This window comes from Diadema antillarum, unplaced genomic scaffold (genome assembly GCF_040938485.1).
Source record: "Diadema antillarum isolate AM-2024a unplaced genomic scaffold, OU_Dant_1.0 seq00001092_RagTag, whole genome shotgun sequence".
Lineage (NCBI taxonomy): Eukaryota > Metazoa > Echinodermata > Echinoidea > Diadematoida > Diadematidae > Diadema > Diadema antillarum.
In genome coordinates, this window is record NW_027271911.1 from 78,128 (window position 1) to 103,030 (window position 24,903).

Sequence of the window (24,903 nt, forward strand, 5' to 3'; positions counted from 1 at the left end):
CTTGAACAATCTGCCATCAATGCGTCTGAAATCCCACAAGCCTATAGATTTCCCTCCCGTAACTTGAAAGCTTTGACCCCAAAACCGGTTGGTGAAGATGCTGGTCTGATGTCTTCTCTGACACCATCTAAGTTACCTACAACACTGTCTCTGGCCTGGCAACAAAGCCATAGTGCTTCAACTGGTGGTGATCAAGCAAGTCTTCATGTCTTTATTCTGTTTCTATGGCGAATAATCGCCCTCTGACCCCTGAGGAAGTGCTGAACATCACCAGATGTGGTTGCATTTAAAACAATTGCAGGACTAATATGCATCTTTCGCCTGAGAATTCTGCAAATTTGGGGCTGATGTCACCTGCTGCCAAACATCCAATTAAAGGATTCTTTAAAGACAATAAAAATGACAGTTTTAGTTTTAAGAAAAGACTGAATGAGATCATGATGTCAAAGTGTATATTATCAACACCTGGGAACTGTGAGAGAACTGAAAGAGGTGTCTCACATTGCTCCTTGGTTGATGTTTAATGAATACGGTATTGTGTTTAGACAGTTTCGTTTATGCCTTCACCAGTTTTTGTCGTTGTTTTAATTCAAGAAAAAAATCAAGTTTGCTCTATAATATCAAGAAGGTACTTCTAAATTATATCATATCAAAGTGATGGAGGTTATGATCCATTTCAAACTCGCCCCCCCCCCCCTCCCCAACTCCTCGCTGGAAAAAAATCTACAATGTAAAGGGTTTTTAGTTGTGTCATTAATGTCCGGTATGTTTTTGTCTGCAACTATGTATCTCTGCACTTCCTGTGTAGGATTTTTCTGTACTTTGTTATAATGGTTTTAGGGGAATGTATATTAAAGCTTGACTTTCTAGCTTCCCCTCCATTTTCAACATTATTTGATAAATACCATGCATCTAGGCTTCTTAATATATTGTGTTGGTATTACATTTTTATATTCAACCTGCATGTAGAATATGATGGTATATTGATTTCGTGCGAGACGTTTGGTGAACTTATATTCGCTGTTGAGACAAAATGAAATAGACAAGAAATTGTGTTAAACATAGTAAGGTTTATGAATATTAAATGCTCAAATATACATGTAGGCCCTCTATATTATAAGTGACACCCAACATATTTGTATTACACATGCAACACTTTATGACAGCGTAGGTACGGGACTGGAAATACAGTAAATTTGTTCTATATTCCATGCATTATGTTTTGCCATTCATATAGTACATAAGCATAGGAATGGCGGCCATTTTGAATAAAAAATGAGCTTTAAATACTAAATTGACCTATATGAAATTAAAATTCTCTTGCAAATGCAGATGGAGTAACTCTAGGAACAGAGATGTACAAAGTTTGGTGGAATAATTTGTCATATAATGCACATTATTATGTTTATCACGGCCGAATTAGCATATCTGGCGGCCATTTTGGATTTTTGCATTTTGCCGAAAATGCTCAAGGTTAGACGAGTGGCATCAATTGGATTTGGAATCAGCACCCTCGAATTGACAAGAAACCATCTAAAAAAAAATGTATATATCAAAAAACAAGGTTGGGTGCCTTCTAGCCTGGACTACTACTTTTACTGCCAAAATACTGGCTTTATCATCACACATTATTCGGCGAGACACACATTGTGTTTTGGAATATAAATGGACTTTCTTCCATGTTTATGATTGTTGGTGTTGGATTGAGTAAGTGTTCGACAGTTATTGAAATCGTGACATCGCTTAGATCTAACAGAACTTGCAACTAACACAACTTGGCTTTAATAGAAACTCAGTTTCCGCAGTCTGTGAATATCGTGGACATGTAATAATGATTAATTCACAGCTTCTGTTGGATTTATTTTTACTTTTATGTGTTTCATTTTGTTGAAAAGTGATTTTCCGTGTGGAATATTTTTTCCGTTTCAAAAGGCCGTTTCCGCGTTTTCCGTCCGTTTTCTACGATCGCGGAAAATCACTGTCCCTATATATGATGGTTTGAATTACAAAAAACTGTCTGAGTATCATGTCCATTCACTGGAATTGACCGTCTGTGACTTTTGACTCACTTCAAGAGAGCGCATCAATATTCCAAAGAAAATCACAGAAGCATACATATACCAAATATTTTTGAAGGTATGAGTGAAAATCAAAAGTGTAATTTACTGTAAACTATTGTCTTCTGGTTCTGATCGAATCAGTGATTTCTTATGGGGGGGTGTGTGTGGAGAGGGGGGTGTTAGCGTGTGTGTGTGTGGGGGGGGGGGGGGGGGTGGGGGGGTGTTAGCGTGCTTGGTGCAATGAATACATTGTACAATGTATGTTTACTTCTGCCCTGCAAGATTCATGTCTGTTTTAGTTGGTTACTTGTTATAGAGTTGCTCTGCTATGAATTTATTTTTACCTAATGTATATTTGCATGTTATTATGGACATCATGTTTTGTATAACACTGACGCTAAATTCTATGGTGCATGAGTAATTCCACATACTCTTATAAGCTGTTAGGCCAAAAAAAAAGTTTGTTTGTTTGCCCTTAATTGTCAAAACCCAAGAGGGTTGGTAGGTCGGTGTTGTTATACCCCCGCCACACATAATGTGAAGGGGGTATAGAAATCACCGTGATGTTGGGCGGGCGGGCGGTCGGGCGGGCGGTCGGGTGGGGCGGTCGGTCTGTTGCAAAATCTTGCGTCGCGAACTCCTCCTACAGTTTTGAAGCTATTTAAATGAAACTTAGGGTAAATGATGATATTGAAGTATAGATGTGCAAGACATGTTTTTTGTGTTTGTCAGACAATGCGTTGCCATGGTAACCATAATTTTACCAAAACCTTGTGGATTGAATAACTTCCATAGTATTTAAGCAATCAATGTCAAAATTGGTATCTATGATGATCTATAGGTGTAGTTATGCAAGGCACTCTTTGTGTTTGTACTTGACAAAGCATTGCCATGGTAACCGCATACTTTCTTAGAAATCTTGTGGAGTGAACAACTTCCACAGTTTTCAAGCAATTGAAATTAAATTTGGTAGGCATTATGGCCTTGAGGCATAGATGTGGAACACATAATTTTTGTGTTTGTCGAACCAAGCATTGCCATGGTAACCATAATTTTACCAAAACCTTGTGGATTGAATAACTTCCACATCATTCGAGCAATTAAGGTCATATTTAGTATATATGATGATCGGAAGGTGTAGTTATGCAAGACAGCAATGTGTTAATATAAGAAAAATGTGTTGCCATGGTAACCACTCATTTTTGTATCAAATTGAACCATTTAATCTATGAAGGTGAAATTTGGTGTGTATGATGCTCTTTAAGTGTAGTTTTGCAAAATGTCCTTTGTATTTGTATCGGACAATGCGTTGCCATGGTAAATGCATGTTTTTTTTTTAATCCTGTGGCGTGAACTTCTTCCACAGTTTTCAAGCAATTGAAACCAAATTTGGTAGGCATTATGGCCCTGAGGTATAGATGTGGAACACATAATTTTTGTGTTTGTCACACAAACCATTGCCATGGTAACCACAATTTTACCAAAACCTTGCAGATCGAATTTACTTTTCCATCATTCAAGCAATTAAAGGACAAGTTCACCTTCATAAACATAAGGATTGAGAGAATGCAGCAATATTAGTAGAACACATCAGTGAAAGTTTGAGGAAAATTGGACAATCGATGCAAAAGTTATGAATTTTTAAAATTTGTGTGTTGGAACCGCTGGATGAGGAGACTACTAAGGCTCGTGATGTCATATGAGTACAACAGTATTAAGAAAATGTTTAAAAAAATCAACATATTTTCACTTTTTTCGCATAATAAAAGAGCATTTGACTTGCCTCTTTCTAAAGGCAATGGGAATAATATTACCCATAACACATGTCAGTAACGAGTCAAGGGAAAGCGTACTTTTTTCAAAAGATGAAATTTTGTGAAATTCTCTTTATATTTTCCTTATATCATTGTACGCATGTGACATCATACACTGCAGTAGTCTTCTCATCCAGCGGTGACTGCACAAAAACTTCAAAAATTCATAACTTTTGAACGGATTGTCAGATTTTCCTCGAACTTTCAATGATGTTCTCTACTAATATTGCTACATTCTCTCAATCCTTATGTTAATGAAGGTGAACTTGTCCTTTAAAGTCAAATTTAGTATGTATCATGATCAAGAAGTGTAGTTTTGCTAAACACCAATGTGTTCGTTTAAGGAAAATGTGTTGCCATGGTAACCACTCATTTTTTTATCAAAATAAACCATTCAAGCTATGAAGGTCAAATTTGGTGTGTATGATGGTCTTTAAGTGTCGTGATGCTGGGGGAAAGCATGTTTCCATTTGCTGTAAGTTTTATACTTAGTGTCAACTCTGTAATTGTACAGTAAACTAAAATTATTCTGTTTCCAATTCAACAAGTGCACAAAACGTCATTGCCCTCATGACATCACATACTATAAAGCAACACTAGGGGCGGGGTAGTAATCACCTTCAGTGATAATTCTAGTTGTTTTTGTTTTTGTTTTGTTTTGTTTTGTTTTTGTTTTTGTTTTGTTTGTTTTTTTAAACTGGGTCCGCATTTTTCCTTTGGAACTAGCATCTACTGTTTTATTTAGCGGACTGCATTAGCATCTCCGGTGCATTTGTGGCATGATTCGTTTCTGGCAATTCTTCGATTTGGAGTTTACTTTGAACAGATTATGGCACAAATTTATATCGCTCAACACTCCAAGCCATTCATTCAAACTAACGTCTTGCCAGGGCGCGTTGGGCGAGGCAGAAACACTAACTGACAAACACTTAAAACAACAGTCTTCTCTGTTGAATTTAGCAAACAGTTCTAAAAAAGTGCCTTCCAGTGCGATGCTGGCTACCAAACTCCACACAGTTTTGCTGCCAAAAATGACGGCTGGTTACGGATCCGGGTTACAGATACTGCAAAAGTAGCCATCTTGGCAGTTGCGCTGCCATGGTAGCTAGCTATGCACATGCATGCACTGATTGGATTTAGTGCGCGTGCGTGCACGCACGTGAGCCAGAAAGCTGGCTAGCAGTGCATTCTATCATAGCCTGCGGCTCCCTGCGGCTTTAATATGCATTTACAACTGTACAACATGATTTACAGCTGTACAACGGGACAATGTGATGAAAAGACATTTTAAGACTTTTTTCATTATTTCATCAGCTTAAAATGGATAATTTTGGGTTTAAAACTGTTCACAAATGTATAGAAGATGAACTTTAATGAGATTTATGGAAAAAAAGTTCAACTTGAAAGAGTTTAAAAAAAGATAATAGTAAAAAAATCAGACCCGAAATTTCCGTGATTTTCAGTCGGTCGTGAAGGGTAAACAAACCCATTTTTTTTGCCTTGTTTTCATGTATAGAATTTTCAATAATGATGAGGGCACAAACATTTTCGTGAGATGTCGTTTTCACAAATTGACACCGACACTATTATAGGCACTGTAGCACATTGCAACATTTTTATGTGTTGTTAAACTTGTGATTCGACTGTGAATCCAGAAATTTGCAAAAATTAAACCCTTGCGAACATTTATAACAGCTAATGTCTATGTTATTTGTGCATACACATGCCCTATTAGAATTGTGATCCTTATCAAGTTGTAACATCAAAATGAGTTGTTTAAATGCCCCAGTCACAAAGACATCCCGGATCACCCCGGACCACCCCGGACCTGATCCGGGGGGATACGGGGAGAGATCCGTGTTGACACCTTGGACATCCTTGGACATCCATGTATGTCCGTGTAGATCCAGGGACATCCGGGAGGCCAACACAGCAACTTTTGGAGGTCAAAAACATCCAGCGTCATCTGGGGATTGCCGTGTTGGCAGAGAAATCCAGGATGGTTCGTGTGGCTTCCATTTAGCTGCCATGTTGATCCGTGTAGATGCCATGTTTGTCCATGTAGACGCCGCGCTCTTCCGGCCTTACCCGTGTAGCTGCCGTGTTGATACCTCGTGTACAGTCATATCAATGCTCGTCGACACTTCATCAAGGTCGAAACTATCCCAGATCTCCCCCGATCTCCCCGGATCACCGTGTAGATCCTTGAGGATCTGTGTTTATATGTGACTTGGGCCTTAGGAGTAATAAGCTATATTTACAGGGATGGCTTCAGGTTTCCTACTTTTTTATGCTTCCGCCACGAAGTGGTGCGCCGGAGGCATTATGTTTTCAGGTTATTCGTCCTTCTGTCTGTCCGTCCTTCCGTCCGTCTGTACTAAATTTTGTGGACAGCGTAACTAAAAAACCTTTTGAGGTATCCGAATGAAACTTGGCATGTATAAGTGTGTATTTAATAGGGGATGAAGTTGTGCCTATCAACTTTTGGGTACACATGCTCAAGGTCAAGAGGTCAAGGTCAAATGCTGAAAATTTCAGTATTTCCCCCATATCTATGCAATGCCTAATGATATTTTCTTGAAACTTAGTGTATACATGTATTACCCAACTAAGATTCTCTGGTGAAAGTTTGGGGTCATTAGGTCAAAGGTCAATGGTCAAAAGGTCAAGTAAAAATATTATAATTTCACTTTTTTTCTCTGTATCTTGGAAATTGTTCAAGGTATTTTCATGGAACATAGTATATAATGCATGTACTGACTGGCAGTGATTACCTAGGGAATTGGGGTTCATGGGGTCAAAGGTCAGGGGTCAAAGGTCAAGGGCAACACTTCAAAATTTTACTATTTCCCTCATATTTATGCAATGCCAGCAAGATTTTTTTTTTCAAACTTGGTGTATGCATGTATAACCCAATAGAGATTCTCAGGGAAGTTCTTTTTCTGCTCCCGAGTCCGAGTTAGCCTGACCCCGATCAGGTAAGTTCTGAGATGTTAACATTTTTGGTTAATATTTCATATTTTCGTCATTACCCAACGAATATCTTGTTATTACAGCATTACTCCACACATTTCTTAGGCATACCTGTACATTTTGGAGTGAAATTTGACAATTTTGCAGGCGTACCAGAACTATGTTTTGGCTTTAACCACTTGGCTGTGGACCACGTAATATTACATCCGTGGCAACTTTCCACTGTGAGCTGACCACGTAATATTAAGTCTTCATGATATTGTGTAATTTGAAGCCTCAGCGCCTTGCTGCTCCTGCCCCTACAGTGCGAACAGCACCTGAATAACAGAATTAAATTTATGGGCAACAGGTGGCACTATTTCAGAAAAAAAAAACCAGTGATTTAGCTGTGATTTGTGAGAATTTTAATTGGTCTTCAAGGTGAAAGTTTCTAGCCTCTCAAGTCAAAATGGTGACCTACAGTCACGGGCAGAAGGATTTTGATGAAACTTTTGAAGATAGAAGGGAAACTGAACTCAGTGAAGAATCTGTTGAGGTATCACAAGGTGAGGATGGCTTCTTTTATGGACCTTGTTTTCATACATACCTCATTATTTCAATTTTTTAGCAATATAACCTTGGCCAAACGTTTTAATTTTGAAAGGCATGAAATGATATACATACACATGCATATATAGGCCTATATGATATAAATAATGTGTATTTGTACATAAAAGGCTGTGTACAGTTACAAGTTCATTCGACATGCCATATTTTTACTTATCATTCATAAATGAACGTTTATGCAGTTTGAGACTGTGAATGTGTGTGTGGGGGGGGGGGGGGTGTTAGCGTGCTTGGTGCAATGAATACATTGTACAATGTATGTTTACTTCTGCCCTGCAAGATTCATGTCTGTTTTAGTTGGTTACCTGTTATAGAGTTGCTCTGCTATAAATTTATTTTTACCTAATGTATATTTGCACGTTATTATGGACATCATGTTTTGTATAACACTGACGCTAAATTTTATGGTGCATGAGTAATTCCACATACTCTTATAAGCTGTTAGGCCCCCCAAAAAAAGTTTGTTTGTTTGCCCTTAATTGTCAAAACCCAAGAGGGTTGGTAGGTCGGTGTTGTTATACCCTTGCCACACATAATGTGAAGGGGGTATACCGGGTGTCCCAAAAAGAGCGGAACGGTGGATTTTAAGTACCTTGCGTTCTAAAAGTGATATATTTTTTGACATCATTAGAAAGAGCATCTTCCGCAGAAGACAGTGGTACCAAAATCATTAATTATGGTTCAGTACTTTTTATTCTAGGTCAATTTCTGTAAATGCAGCCATTTTCAAATTATGAGATAATAATTTGGGCACGACACGCGATCCATATGATGAATATTCCGCATAAAAGCTCAGTGATCCATCATGTCGACAAAAGATACAGCTTTGACAATGGGTGCGGGCCAGGAAAAAAAAAACAGTGCGTGTGTGTGTGTGTGTGTGCGCGCCCAATGTGAAAGCTGTATCTTTTGTTGACATGGATCAACGGGCTTACACAATATTCACCGTATGGAACGCGTGTCGCACCCAAATTATTATATCATAAGTCGCAAAAATCCAGCGAAATTTGCAAATGACTGCATTTACAGAAATTGGCGTAGAATAAAAAGTACTCAACCAAATTTAATGATTTTGGTATCATTGTATTCTGTGGAAGATGCTCTTTTTAATGATATCAAAAAATTTTTCACTTTTAGAACGCAAGGTACTGAAAATCCACCATTCCGCTTTTTTTGGGACACCCGGTATAGGAATCACCGTGATGTTGGTCGGGCAGGCGGTCGGGCGGGCGATCGGTCTATTGCAAAATCTTGCGTCGCGAACTCCTCCTACAGTTTTGAAGCTATTTAAATGAAACTTAGGGTAAATGATGATATTGAAGTATACATTGTAGATGTGCAAGACATGTTTTTTGTGTTTGTCGGACAATGCGTTGCCATGGTAACCATAATTTTACCAAAACCTTGTGGATTGAATAACTTCCATAGTATTGGTGTATCTGTGATGATCTATAGGTGTAGTTATGCAAGGCACTCTTTGTGTTTGTACTTGACAAAGCATTGCCATGGTAACCGCATATTTTCTTCGAAATCTTGTGGAGAGAACAACTTCCACAGTTTTCAAGCAATTGAAATCAAATTTGGTAGGCATTATGGCCTTGAGGCATAGATGTGGAACACATAATTTTTGTGTTTGTCGGACCAAGCCTTGCCATGGTAACCATAATTTTACCAAAACCTTGTGGATTGAATAACTTCCACATCATTCGAGCAATTAAGGTCAAATTTAGTATGTATTATGATGGGAAGGTGTAGTTATGCAAGACACCAATGTGTTAATATAAGAAAAATGATAGAAGGGAAACTGAACTCAGTGAAGAATCTGTTGAGGTATCACAAGGTGAGGATGGCTTCTTTTATGGACCTTGTTTTCATACATACCTCATTATTTCAATTTTTTAGCAATATAACCTTGGCCAAACGTTTTAATTTTGAAAGGCATGAAATGATATACATACACATGCATATATAGGCCTATATGATATAAATAATGTGTATTTGTACATAAAAGGCTGTGTACAGTTACAAGTTCATTCGACATGCCATATTTTTACTTTTCATTCATAAATGAACGTTTATGCAGTTTGAGACTGTGAATGTGTGTGTGTGGGGGGGGGGGGGGTGTTAGCATGCTTGGTGCAATGAATACATTGTACAATGTATGTTTACTTCTGCCCTGCAAGATTCATGTGAAAAAGATTCAGTGAAAAAATGCCTCAACACCCAGGGGTTCAGTGTGTATAATAGCCTGCAGCAATCATGTGGTTAAATATGTTTATTGAATAGTTTGATAAGTAAGGAGACGGGGGGGAGGGGGGGATATATGCAATAACTGGAGTAATATTGAGTGGAATTTTACCAAATTTGGTCCAAGTATAAAGTATGATATGGCAATTGCTTGATTAGATTTTTGGGTGAAATTGACCAGAGGCCAAAGGTCAAGGTCAAATCATGAAATTGCATCCGTTTACACGATAACTCAAGACTGTATCAAAACAAATTTCACCAAACTTGGTCCAAGGATGACAGATGATGGGGCACTTACTTGATTAGTTTTTGAGTGAAATTGGCCAGAGGTCAAAGGTCAAAGATCAAGTTCAAATCCTAAAATTTATCTGTTTACTCGATAATTCAAGACTGGATCAAGCAAATTTCACCAAACTTGGTCCAAGGATGACATATGACGGGGCAATTACTTGATTAGTTTTTGAGTGAAATCGGCCAGAGGTCAAAGGTCAAAGATCAAGGTCAAATCCAAGAATTTATCTGTTTATGCAATAACTCAAGACTGGAATAAGCAAATTTCACCGAACTTAGTCCAAGGATGATGTATGATTGGATATATAGGTAAGTTTTTGAGTGAAATTAGCCAGAGGTCAAAGGTCAAAACAACAACGTCAAATGCTAAAAATTTTGCTATTTCCCCCATATCTATGCAATGCCAGAAGGTATTTTCTTGAAACTTAGTGTAGACATGTACTACTGAATAAAGATTATCCAGAGAGAGTTTCAGGTCAAAAGGTCAAAGGTCAGGTGAAAATGTTAAAAATTAACTTTTTTTTCCATATCTCGCAAAAGTTTCAAGATATCTTCATGGAACTTGGTACATATATGCAAGTACTGACTGGCAGGGATTATTTAGGGAATTTAGGGGTCATGGGTCAAAGGTCAAGGTCTACCCCTCAAAATTTCACTATTTCGCTCATATATTCAGTGCCTGCAGGATTTTTCTTTTAATTTTTTCTTTAAACTTAATAAATACATGTATTACCTAATGGATAAACTTATGGGTAATTTTGTGAGGTTGGGGCACAAAGTGTGACATTTTAGCATAACTCAATACTAATTATGCTATACATATATTGTTTATAGGCTTTACATTTGTATTGACACCATACATGTTCCTGGAAATTTTGTGCCATTCAGACTCAATTTTGATGAAGTTATTAGAACAATATGTAACGGTGTCCTGTAGCATCGTGACGTGTCCATGTAGCATCGCGATAGTTAAAATCTGGTCTTAAAAGACAATTGATGCAATTAGCTTGACAAAAATATGATACAATATGCATAATTACTAGATTAGTCAGATAGCTAAACATCTTAACTCTCCTTTTAGTATAGTCTGCTATGTCGAAATATTGGACCCCGTGAGATTTTCGTGCCAAAATTGATTTTTTTTTTTTTAGCTAACTTTGTCAATTTGGGGGTGCTGAATCCAAAAAACTTTGATTCCATTTTTTTTCGACCACGTCTCCAGCTGCCATTTTGGATTTCAAAATGGCCACCATAGCAAAACTGTATTTTGACCCAATTCTCATAATGTGAGCATCATAGAAGGTTCAAATTTGACGCAAAAAGCATGTTTATGATGTCAGACATTCAGATACAATCATTTCCTGATCTTGTATATTGTTTTGATACAATTTGAGGGCTGCCATCTTGAAATTCAAAATGGCCGCCATAGCTAAATGTATTTTTACCTGTGTCTCAGGTTGTAAGCACCATGGAAAGTATAAATTTGGGGCAAAAAGCATGCTTATGATGTCAGACATGCTAATATACACATTTTTGTATTAAATGATGGATCATTTTGGTTGGCGGCCATCTTGAAATTCAAAATGGCCACCATAGCAAATGTAAATGGGCCTATATCTCATATTATATGCATTGTGTATAGGTTCTAATTTGGGGGAAAGAGCATGCACATGCTATCAGACTTTCTGAAACATCTTTTTCTGAAATGATGGTCCACTTTGATATTATAGGTGGCCATCTTGAAATTCAAAATGGCCGCCATACCAGAATGTTTATTTTGACCCATATTTCATGTTGTAACCAATACAGAAAGTTCACATTTCGGGTATAAACCGGGCTCATGATGTTGAACATTCAGATGCACTTTGATCCCCTCCCTAAAATTGCAGATCATTTTTGAGGCTGCCATTTTTTCATTCAAAATGACTGCTTTTCAGCTAATGGCAAGCAACTTTTCGGCATATCAATGTTTATGGTGGTGTACATTGTACATTCTTTTACAAACACACACACACATAATTATACATTCTGTAATAATGGATTATTCGCATTGGCTGCCACTCTTGAAATTCAAGATGGATTTCAACCCATATTTGGTGCTGTAAGATCTTTACCCTGGAAACTCAAGCATGCTGGAGCACTTTCATGTAGGACCTATGTGTAAGTCAATTACTTTAGTAAATATAAAGTGTTATTGCGTAAACGGGACTGCTTCCAGTCGGTACACTGCCATGTTGAAATGCAAAATGGCAGCCATGGGAAACATTCCTTTAAGAGCTTGCATTTGGGTAAAACTTGTGAATGGGAAAAAGTGCCTCAATAACTGTCTGAATGACTAAATGCCCCCATTAAGACGATTTGGTGGTAGAGTTTAAATGAACAATATTAACCGTGTACTAAAAATTCATGGGATATTTACTTAGTTTATGTCTTCAAGGCTCATTCCCTGCATGTGTTTTTGAAGTCACAGCACTTGTATAGGGCTGTACAATGGGGAGAATTGGTTCTAAATTCTGAGAATTGGTTCTAAATTCTTCCAGAAACAATTGCTTTTGCATTTCGTGCCACATGAACATGATAATGAATTCTGTGGCTACTGTTGGTGTAGGAAGCTCAAAGCACTTAATTGCACAGTTTATGCATATCCGCTGAAAAATAACTATAGTTTACCATATTATATTCCCCTGTAAGTAGAGGCACAAATTAGGTTGTGAAAGTTTACGAGATTTGTTCTCTGGATGTGTTGTATCAAGACTCTATACGAGAGCAAAGCGGGAGATTGTCCAGGTTGAAGTCATCCACGCCCAACTTCTGGAAAGCATGGACTGTGTCATTGCACATTTTGCATGATTCGAGACTTAGAGAATTCTTGATTCATCTGGTCTTTGAGAGATCCTCAAATGTTCAACTTCAGCCTGCACCATGAAAGGCATGACCAAGCAGAGCTTTGTTTTTCGCAACAATTTGCAGAACATAATCTCTCAACAATGTCAATTGTACTTTTATCTATATTTCCAGTGATGGAGCAGACAACATGCGATGCAGTATTAAAAGTAAAGCAAAGATCTATTAGGAGAATGAAAATGTCAGTGTCTATACGTAATAATCATCAATATCTCTGAAATTCCCTGTTGCTCTTGAAGTAGCATCTAATACATGCAATGGAATGAGGATATCTGCATCCTCGTTGTGACGGGTGACAGCTCCCATGGCATCTTTGATGAACCCTTTGTTTCTTTTTTTCCGTGATGTGGTATCTGTGTCAGATGGAATTGACTGATCAGTATTTCAACTTTCAGGCTGATTATTTGGCTCAGTTTTGTGGGTTTCTAAGGCATGGGTATGAAAAATGAACCTTTGTTAGTGCGAATGAGGAGAAGGCCGTAAAATTATGAGATGATGAGTGATTGTGGAATTACTCAGAACAGTAGAACTTGTAACGTCCGATAATTGTATCGTAGTGTTATAAGAAAGTATTGGTCCTCTTAAGCTTAATGACTTTTGATCCAATCTTAAATGGTGTATTTCAATTGCAAGAGCTGAATGTCTGGCCTTTCTCATATTAGCCCAGATATATTTTTTCATTCTTTCAGATACAAATTCTTAGTACAGAACATGAAAACTTCCCTTTTCATCTCTTTCTAGAATATCCTCCTTGAACCTGATTGCCAAACACCATATTCATCAGTTTCAATGCAGTGACAATTTTTGAGATTACCCTTGTGTGATGGTGTTCTAAATCATTGAGGAATTTTGATGCATCCAAAGTGCCACAGAACTGAGCTATTACATGCTCCTTTGTAGTTTTAGAATCATTGGCGGTACAGCAGTAACCCATTGAGGACGAGTCCCGAGTATACTCTGGCAGGTGTCTATGGGAAATGCGTATTGTAGCAAAATCAAACCGTCCTAAACGGGGTAAGCATCTTGGAAGTCTTGATAATCGAGGATGACCTACACAGGGCAATCAGGAAAAAACCTACTCATTGACATTCCGTATTCATTCTATGTTATTCCAGAAACACATCCAGCAATTATGAGCTTCCTGATGAGTTGTTTCATTTTGTGGTCAACAAACAAGCTTGTGAATGGGATGCCTGGTAGGGTGACCATGGCAATTCTTGCCATTGCGAGGCTTTTCCTTGTTTGTCTTCATTCTCTCGAGGCAGCATCAAGTTTTTGAAGATCACCTTTAATCGTATCAATGCTTGGTTTTGTACAGATATTTAATAACTGGGATTGAGTATAACTATTAACGAGGTTCCACGACACCAAATAATGTACTGCCTGAGAGGCAAAAACAAATCACGTGTGTATTAAGCGCATAGCTGTAGCACACAGTACGCAAACCACATATACCTGGCTATTGTGGGACGTGGGATGTAATGCTTACACGCTTGCCCACACTTATGGGAAATGGTATAGGACCCCTCCCCTACCCCCCCCCCCCCCCCATATGCAGTTTTTGCCCCTCAGGATGACTTGATGACGTCATTGGAACCTCGTCCTTACAGTCTGAATTTATGGCGGCCATTTTGAGTCAAGAGCTGGCTGTCGTTCTGTGTGACCTGAAAATGAATTCGGTCTAACTAGGACAATTTTGGCAAATTCATCTAAGGCGCTTACCACAGTATTATATGTTTTTATATGGCCACCATCTTGAATTTCAAGATGGTGGCATATCTAATGATCCACAGTAGGAAACAGCTGTACTGGAACGTTGGACACCACAAGCATGTACATTACTGAAAATTTGATGCTCCTACAATAATTGCAACATGAGATATGGGTAGAAATGCTGTGGCGGCCATTTTGAATTTCAAGATGGCAGCCTCTTAATTGTATCAAAACAATCCACAATATCAGAAAATTATATATCAGAGTGTTTGACATCACAACCATGCATTTTGCACCAAATTTGAAGCTTCTACAATGCTCACTGTATGAGATATGGTTCAAAATATTGTTTGCTATGGCGGCCATTTTGAAATTCAAGATGGCAGCCTACATAATGTATCAAAACAATCTACAATATCAGAAAAAGATAAACCAGAGTGTCTGACATCACAACCATGCATTTTGCACCAAATTTGAAGCTTCTGCAATGCTCACTTAATGAGATATGGATAAGAATACAGTTTGCTATGGCGGCCATTTTGAAATTCAAAATGGCGGCTGAAGACGTCGGAAAAAATGGAACCAAAGTTTTTTGGATTCAGCACCCCCAAATTGACAAAGTTAGCCAAAAAAAAAATCAATTTTGGCACAAAAATCTCACGGGATTACATAGTAGCCTCTACTATTTCCACAGTTTTACTTTTACAAGAAAATTACACAATGTGTCACTATGCTACGCGGTGTCCACCAAATGTCACAAAAAAGGACACCGCAAAGCATCATGATACATTTTGTGATTTTCTTTTAAAATTAAAACTGTGTACAGGAAATTTGAGATATTTAGCTATCTCATTCATATCTTGTAAATATGCATATTGCATCAAATTTTGGTCAAGCTAATTGCCATAATTTGTCTCTTAGGACCAAATTTTAAAATATCACGATGCTACAGGGACACGTCACGATGCTACTGGACACTGTTACATATTGTTTAATAACTTCATCAAAATTGAGTCTGAATGGCACAAAATTTCCAGGAAAATGTGTGGCCTCAATGCAAATGTAAAGCCTACAAACAGTAAATGTATAGCATAATTAATATTGAGTTATGCTGAAATGTATTTTTTAAATATCACGATGCTACATGGACACTGCCCCAACTTCATGGAATTACCCATAAGGGTCAAAAGTCAATAGAAATTCTCAAATCCCCCAAAACATGTACCTGTACTCTTAGACAATATAGCAAACCTAGTTCAAGGAAAGTGAACATTGAACACATTTGTGACAAGCTTGTCATTTCAGTATTTTGCCAGTTATATGAAACTGTCATCACACATTATGAAGACATTATACTATACACCTATTAGGAGAATCATGCATTATGGCGGAGGCATACCAGTCGCCATAGCAACATTTCTAGTTTTACTGTGTTTCTGGGTATCTCGGCCCTTTCAAAACCTATTTTTATCAAATAAACTTTGAATTCCTCTTAGAATTGTATGCTTTGTTGTAAACATTTCATAAGATGTTTCTCATCTCACAAAAAGTTAAAAGCTCAATCCTCATCTCAACTTATACTACAGCTGTATACCATCCCTTTAAAGTCATTATTGGACTGTTCTTTTTATGCCTCTGCCAGGAAGTGTCACAAGCATTATTATTTTGACAATTGCATTGATTTTACGTACATCCTCTTCCTTTACTTCTTTCTTTTTCCACAACAGAGGATAGCCCTATGTGACAGTGGGATTTCACGGTATGAGGCCGAGTTTGTGGAGGTTTGTAAGATTGGATCAGGGGAGTTTGGTTCTGTCTACAAATGCATCAACAAGCTGGATGGGTGTCTCTATGCAGTCAAAAAGTCCAAGCGACCCATTGCTGGATCAGCATTTGAGTGAGTACCTCCATCCTTCAAGGACTTGCACACACTGGGCCGTATGCATAAAAAGTACAATCGCTTGCAAGCTATTGCTTCAAGCACAAGCACAAGCTCATCAAGCAAAAGATCAAACTCAAGCAATTGTTAAAATCTATATGCATATTTATAAACCTTTTGCTTGTACTTGAACCTTTTGCTTGCGATTTCAACAAAAAGGGACATCATGCCTGTGCTAACACAAGAACAAAGGCAGGTTTTATGGGATGTATTTGGAAGGGCATGTGTGTGCAGAACATATCCTGACATAGCAGAAGTGCTATAACATGACACTCATAAATGCACACAGACACACACACACATGCACACACGCACACATCTATACCAGGGCTCGACACTAAAGGTGGCCCAGGGCCACCAAAAATGAAAGTCGGGCCACCAAATTTCAAAAAAGGGCAAAATTGGTGGCCCGCCTCGGGCCACCACAATTTTTTGAAAAGTATGTCAATAAATTCGGAACTTTTTGCGCCAGAAATTAGCAATTAAATTTGTTTAAAGGATGGATGAAAAGGACTGAATGAGTGCCTGAGAGTGAGTGTTGCAAGTTTAATTTATGAGTAGATACATGTATGTCCAACTTTTGATTCTTACTTTCATAAAACTTAAATATTTGACTCATTAAAAAAAAAAACAGGACTTTTAATGTTTTTTATTGGGGTTTTTTCGGGACACCAAATTTTTCTCTCGGGCCACCAAAAATTTGAAATTTAGGATTTTGGTGGCCCCATCGGGCCACCAAACAAAAAAGTTAGTGTCGAGCCATGTCTATACACAAACACCTAGGCCCGAATTCACGAAGGTGGTACAAATGAAACCATGGTTTAAACCATGGACAAAAACCGTGGAGCGCCAAGTGTCGCATGGAATATTTCGTTACGAAATCAGTCATTTCGTTGATGAAATGATTATTTTGCAACAGAATGACAACATTTTGTAACTAAATGAACATTTCGTCCATGAAATGATAATTTTGTTTACAAAACGGTCATTTTGTCAACGAAATGACCAATTTTGTAACGAAATATTCCATGCGACACTTGGTGCTCCATGGTTTAAACCATGGTTTCATTTGTACCACCTTTGTGAATTCGGGCCCTAGTGGCTGATTTCCATCACTTCCTCAAATGCTGCTGCCTTGATTTTCGCGTGACGGGACGGACTTCAACCGCCTTTGAGAAGATTACCTAAAAAATAAAATCTATTAGATCTAGATGTTTCTCTATTTGTGCAAGTAATGTATGGAACATTGACAAACAAACACCACATGACATGGCCTGTGTTGCTCATTAACTTTGACCTAATTCTCCTTTGAATTTTCTTCATGAAAACCAGTGATTTTTTTCAGTCTGTCCAGTTGCGCTGATAAAATTTGTTGCCATGAAAACAAAACAGATGTCGATCTTGTCTATATTGCAGTGTGATGCCTTAATGTAAGCTTGACACATTCGAAATGATATATGGCTTCTAACACTGAAACTTTTAGTTAAAAAAAAAAAAAATTCAAATTCTGTCCCGTCGTGCTCCCTTGATTTTTGGATCAGACCCTGCATTCATTTTTAAGCAGATCACTGAGCAATTGCTTGTTTTTATGCATACAGATTCAAGCAAAAGGCTAGCACAAGCAATTGCTATATCTTTTATTATACACACAGCCCCTTTATCCTGCTAAGGATGTTCAGTCTCACAATTTCATGTTTATCCTACCTGACAAAGCCATTTTTGGCATAAATGTACCATTAACAGGTTTTTGCCACAAAAAAAATTGAATAATGTGATCCAAGAGTCTGGAATGATCTTCTAAATTACATCACTATTATTCACTCCCTCCTTATATTCAAAAGCAAATACAAATCTTTAGTATTAAGAAGGTACGACATTGAATTGATTTCATCTGCTACATGCTGATAACAAGACTGTTTTTTTCATTCTTTGGCATTAAGGCAGGTGTAGTTCAGTTTGACATTTTCACTTGTTTGACATTTTTTCTTTGTACATTGAAGTAAAGTGCAGATGTTGCTTTTACTTTTCTTCTTTTTCCATCTTTAGTTTTTCTTTGTCATTCAATTCAATTCAAGTTTATTTCACACCTTTGAAAAAAATGAACAAAAAAAAGTACAACATATAAATCACGGTAACAATATACAGTTGTATAATGTAACTTGTATGTAGTGTTTTTTTGCCTCCGCCACGAAGTGGTGCCAGAGGCATTATGTTTTTGGGTTGTCCGTCCGTCCGTAATGAATTTTGTGGACAGGGTAACTATCAAAACCTTTTGAGGTATCCTAATGAAACTTGGCATGTATATATATTAGGAGGTGAAGTTGTGCCTATCAACTTTTGGGTGCACATGCTCAAGGTCAAGGTCAAATGCTTAAAATTTCACTTTTTCCCCCATATCTATGCAATGCCTGAAGATATTTTCTTGAAACTTAGTGTATACATGTATTACCCAATTAAGATTCTCTGGTGACAGTTTGGGGTCATGAGGTCAAAAGGTCAAAGGTCAAAAGGTCAAGTAAAATGTTAAAATTGCACTTTTTTCTCTGTATCTTGGAAATTGTTCAAGGTATCTTCATGGAACAAAGTATATATGCATGTACTGACTGGCAGTGGTTATCTAGGGAATTTGGGGTTCATGTGGTCAAAGGTCAGGGGTCAAAGGTCAAGGGCAATACTTCAAAATTTTGCTATTTTCCTTATATTTGTGCAATGCCAGCAGGATTATTTTTTTAAAAACTTGATGGATGCATGTGTAACCCACTAGAGATTCTCTGGGATTTTCTTTTTTTTGCCAATAAGGTCAAAGGTCAAAAGGTCAAAGATCAAGTGAAAGTGCTGAACTTACTTCTTTCTCCATATCTCGGAAGTGGCTCATGTTATCTTTAAACTTAGTACATATTTATGTATGTTCTGCCTGACATTGATTCTCTTATGAATCAAAGGCCAGATGAAAATTATAACAATTTACTGTTCAATACTGAAATTGCACTTTTTCTCCATACAATTTATACCTTGACAATTACTCAAGTGCGTAAACTTATGAAAGGGTCAAAGTCGAAGTTAAAGTTCTTAAATCCCCAAATACATGCTCTCCTATTCATCCAATTAAACATCTATAGGTCAAGGAAGGTGAACATTCGGTACATTTGTGACAAACATGTCATTTTAATATTTTGCCAATTTTGTGAAAATGTAATCACACATTGTCCACATGTACTATAGACCTATTAGGAGAATCATGCATTATGGCGGAGGCATACCAGTCGCCATAGCGACATTTCTAGTTGTTTTTGTCGAGCCCACTGGAGGTGAGGGGAGACTAAGGGATCGGGGCCCCGTTTTATCAAGATAAAGTTAGCGTCGATTGTGAAATCAACTATAACCTTGATCAACTTAAAGTCGGCTATAACTGTCAATCAACTTTAAGTTTCCGTTTTACGAAGAGACTTAATAGTCGATTATAGTTATAGCTGATCACCATGACTTAATTATTGATTTAGTCAAAACAGAAAACACAGGACGAGGCTGGTTTCCGGTACTGTCTGCTTAAAAACAGTACAATACATAAAGCAACTATATGGACTAAAACAAACAACAAAAACACGAATGTACATAATGTTTTCCACGGCCATGGAAGCGTAGTCTGCTAGTGCGCCGCAGTATGATTAGCGCTACAGCCGCTGAATTAGAAGTATGTTTGCAACAGAACCGCAAAATACGCCGTTTTGCATTGTATTGACGAAAGTAGGTCGATAGATCTAGCACATCTCGAGCTTAACAAAAATCTGCGTACGTGCGTACCGTGAAGATACTGCACACTACGTAGGATCTTAGATCTAACGGTAGTATTCATTGACATGGATAAATAACTGACACAGAGGATTTCTGCAATGGGACTGTCCAAGGTATGTATTGTTTCAAGTCTTGTGTGTTTTGTGTAGGATTATGGAAATTGTGAGAGTGTGGTGAGTAGCTTTCTTTTACCTCTACAGCGCAGATCGGCTTTGTAAAGAATAGATCGTGAGTCTACATGTCGAAATTCTAGACCTAGTAGACGCTCTAGTCTACAGTACAGTGAAACGACCCCGCTGTAACATTACTTAGGCCTAACTGGTTAGATAGATCTTACTGTCGTACTTGGTGCTATAGAATTAAAGTCTTTACTTTCTGTATAGGCCTACTAAACTATTTAGTAGTATCTATTGACGAACTAGTTCTACGTAGGCCTACACACGTCAGAAATCACTGGTTTCCTCGCATATTCTTTGGCAAGATATGCATGGCACACAGACGCAGTTCCAGTGCTCGGTTTCTTGCCCTTGCTGGCGATGGCCAAGTCGCCGGGCGCGCAGGGTGGGATTGAGACTGCTCTCTAGGTGTTTGCGTGCAGCAGTCGCGTAAGCAGTGTATGCCGATCGTGAATTTCATGCAAGGAAAAGACCATAACTAGATGAAAGAAACGTAAGTAAATGTTAGAGAAAGTGAGCAGTTAACAGACAAACATTTGTGACAAGATCACAGCTAGACTAGGAAAGTGTGACAGTCATCTTTCTTTTGTAAATTGTCTTACAATTGAGTCTACCTACATGTAGACTGTCTCTACTTATAGATGATTTTTTATCAACTATAAAGTTATCGTGGATTTGGAGTGGTTGATTTGGCTGGAAATTAAAGTTGATTTCAACTTTGGGTCTCTTGATAAAACAGACTTGAAGTTGATTTGGAAGTTAATCATTGATTAATGGACTTAGAGTTGATTTGAGAGGACTTAGAGTTGACTTAAAATTACTTTTATCTTTTGATAAAACGGGGCCCAGGTCGCCTGCCGCGTCCGTCCGCCCGTAATGCTACAAAAACTTGAATAACTCTCTACTGAGGACTTCAATTTCAATCAAACTTGGAGGGAAGAGTGGTTATACAAAGTGACACATTTTACCAAACATGAAGGTCACAGGCAGGGGTCAATGAACTTTAGGGCCCAATGTTACGTTTTTACGGCGTGTTTCGATTATGGCTCATAGCTTTTGATGTACATGTCCGTTTGTGACCAAACTTGGATGGTAGATGTCCCTTGAGGAGTTCAAGGTCCGCACAAGGTCACAAAGGTCACAGATAGGGGTCAATGAATTTCCAGGAGTTAGAAAAGCATTAATTTCTCGCCAGAAAATGAAGTACGCGTGGCGGAAAAGTGCCGCCAGGTTGTTTGAAATATTTACGCGTGGTGGCTCAAACTGAACACGTCGGGTCGTCGGGGGAAGAAACGGCGCTTACACACCGACATGCGCGTGCGCGAGTAACATGCAAAAAAAATAAAAATAAATAAAAAAGAGAAAGGGACAAAATTGGTGCGACATCGCGCTGTCGATGCTGTGTTATAACGTTACAGCTTCGTAGCTAAAAAATGTTACGTAAAGTGTCCGAAATCATCCCTCCATTTGTAACAGATCACATGCAGGGCTCGACATTAACGGTGGCCCGGGGACACCAAAATTTCAGAAATGAAGATTTTGGTGGCCCATAAAAGTTGGATGTTTGCCTTTACTTTTGGAAATGAACAGCGGTAACAATCGGCTCCATACGATGCTAAAATAACTGTCGAATGTTTGCTTTCAAATTTCGAAATGAATAACAGTAACATTTAGTTGCGTTCAATGGTAAAATTATTGTTTGATATTTGTTTAGACGTTCGGAAATGAATAACAATAATTGTATTCAGCTCCGTATGATGACAAAATAAATGCCGGATGTTTGTTTTCACGTTCGAAAGTAAATAACAATAAAATTTAGCTCCGGAGGATGCTAAAATAAATGTCGAATGATCCCTTTGACGTTCGGAAATGAATAACAATATTATTCAACTCCGTACGATGATAAAATAAATGTCTGATGTTTGCTTCTATGTTTGAAAGTAAATAACAATAACTTTCAGCTCCGGAAGATGCTAAGATAAACGTCAGATGATTGCCTTTACGTTCGGAAGTGAATAGCAGTAATATTCTGCTCCATACAATGCTAAAATATCTGTCGGATGTTTGCTTTTAAATTTCGAAATGAATAATAGTAACATTTAGTTGCGTTTGATGGTATTAATGTTTGATGTTTGCTTTGACGTTCGGAAATGAATAACAATTGTATTTAACTCGGTGCGATGATCAAATAAATTCCGGATGTTTGTTTTTACGTTCGAAAGTAAATGACAATAAAATTTACTTCCGGAAGATGCTAAAATAAGTGTTGAATGATCCCTTTGACGGGAAATGAATAACAATACTATTCAACTCCGTACGATGATAAAATAAATGTCTGATGTTTGCTTTTATGTTCGAAAGTAAATAACAATAACTTTCAGCTCCGCAAGATGCTAAAATAAATGTCAGATGATTTCTTTTCCATACGTTCGGAAGTGAATAGCAGTAATATTCTGCTCCATACGATGCTAAAATAACTGTCGGGTGTTTGCTTTTAAATTTCGAAATGAATAACAGTAACGTTCAGCTGCGTTTGATGATAAAGTAAATATCCGATATCTGCCTTGACGTTCAAAAATGAAAAACAGTATAACATTAGGCTCTGTACGATGCTAAAAATTGTCAGATGAGTCATTTCACTTTCGGAAGTGGACAGCAGTAACATTCCGCTCCGTACAATAATGAAATAAATGTCGGATGTTTGCTTTTAAATATGGAAATGAATAACGGTAATATTCTTGTCCGTACGATGCTAAAATAAATAACAGATTGTTGCTTTTACATTTGGAAATGATTGACGGTATCAATCGGCTCAGTTAGATGCTAAAATAAATAGCGGATGTTTGCTTTCACGTTCGGAACTGAATAAGGATAACGTTCAGCTCCGTAAGATGCTAAAATGAATGTCGGTTGTTTGCTTTTACATTTGAAAATGATTAACGGTATAACATTCGGCTCCGTAAGGTGCTAATACTAGTAAATGTTGAATGATTGCTTTTACAATCAGAAATGAATAATGGTAACTTTCGGCTCTTTACAATGCTAAAACAAATGTCGGATGTTTACTAATGTCTGCAAATTTGCTCCCACTTTCTCATTTAAAACGTAAGTTTTGACCACCTAAATATGCATTAACTTTTATGATAATCTATAAGCCTATGTTATGCTAAATCTTAGAACTCAGAATAACGGTAAGATGATTTAATTTTCTATTTATTTATTTTAGACATGGGTACCTGTATCACTTCAGTAATACTTTATATTTATTTTTCTAACGAACCGGTATCGCACTACAACGCTGCGTTAGCTTAGCTCCGCGTCGCTGAAAATGTGACTTATATAGTCTGTGAAATCATCTTTTCTTTTATGACAATAGTGGATACCTATCACTTAATAAAGTATATTGGTTTACATCACTATTTTACATTTTCTTTTGCGTTTCTTTGCAGGATTGCGCTGATTTGAAGAAAAAAAGAAAAGACGATAATATTGGTGCAACTGTAACGAAGTGTCAAACCGCCATAAAAGCTGCATTTACGTTAACTTCGCGTTGCTGAAAATGTGACTAAAAGTCTTCGTAATTATCTTTCCTTTGATGCAATATTATCGATACTTGTCACGTAATATAGTGCAAGTTTGCATCGCTTTCATCCATTATTTTTGTGCGTTTCTTTCTCTATTTCAAGTCTCACATTATTAAGAAGAAAAAAATGAGCAAAGAAAGAAGTTTTAAAAAAGAAAAGAAAAAGAAGAAAATATTGATGCAACTATAACAAAACGGCATCGCGGTATCAAAGCTGCTTTTATAGCTTAACTTTGCGGTGCTGAAAATGTGACTTCCAGCGTCCGAAAGTATGTTTTCTTTCATCATACAATGACATAATTGTTGTTATTCATCATGTAACTAAAGTGAAGGTTTGCATCTTTGCACTATTTCCTTTCGTCTCACTTTTATTTTGTTCTCTTCTTTAAAAAAATCACGCTTTTTAGACGAATGTGGAAAGAAAACGAAGATGAAGAAGAAAAAAATTAGTGCAACTATCGTAACGAAGCAGCATCCATCATACTCTATCAACGCTGCATTTAGTTTTTGTTAACTAAACGTCTGTGTGAAGTGACTCAAGTGTCCAAAATTCTTTTCTTTCATGACATGATTGTTGATATTTATCACTTAACTAAAGCATATATTTCAATCGCATTTATACAATTTCTTTAGCTTTTTTTTTGTCAAGAGTCGCGCAATTTAAAAGAAAAAAATAACAGCAAGAAAAGATTAAAAGAAAGTATTAGTAGAACAAACTGAGCGCAGAGTCAGCGACCTCACACTAAATGTGACTTTAAAGATATCTCCGAAATTATCTATTCTTTTATGACAATATTGTGGATAC

At 37.5% G+C, this 24,903-nt stretch overlaps 1 protein-coding gene across 1 annotated transcript in view; it reads left to right on the forward strand.

Annotated features, from left to right (window-relative positions):
* LOC139743526 (wee1-like protein kinase) overlaps nucleotides 1-24,903 on the forward strand; it is a gene marked incomplete at its 5' end in the record, with an annotated part of 179,456 nt that overhangs the window by 70,188 nt on the left and 84,365 nt on the right. Inside the window, one exon of the mRNA XM_071654006.1 lies at nucleotides 16,336-16,505. Coding sequence (XP_071510107.1) covers nucleotides 16,336-16,505 — 170 coding nt within the window. The remainder of the gene's footprint in view (nucleotides 1-16,335; nucleotides 16,506-24,903) is intronic.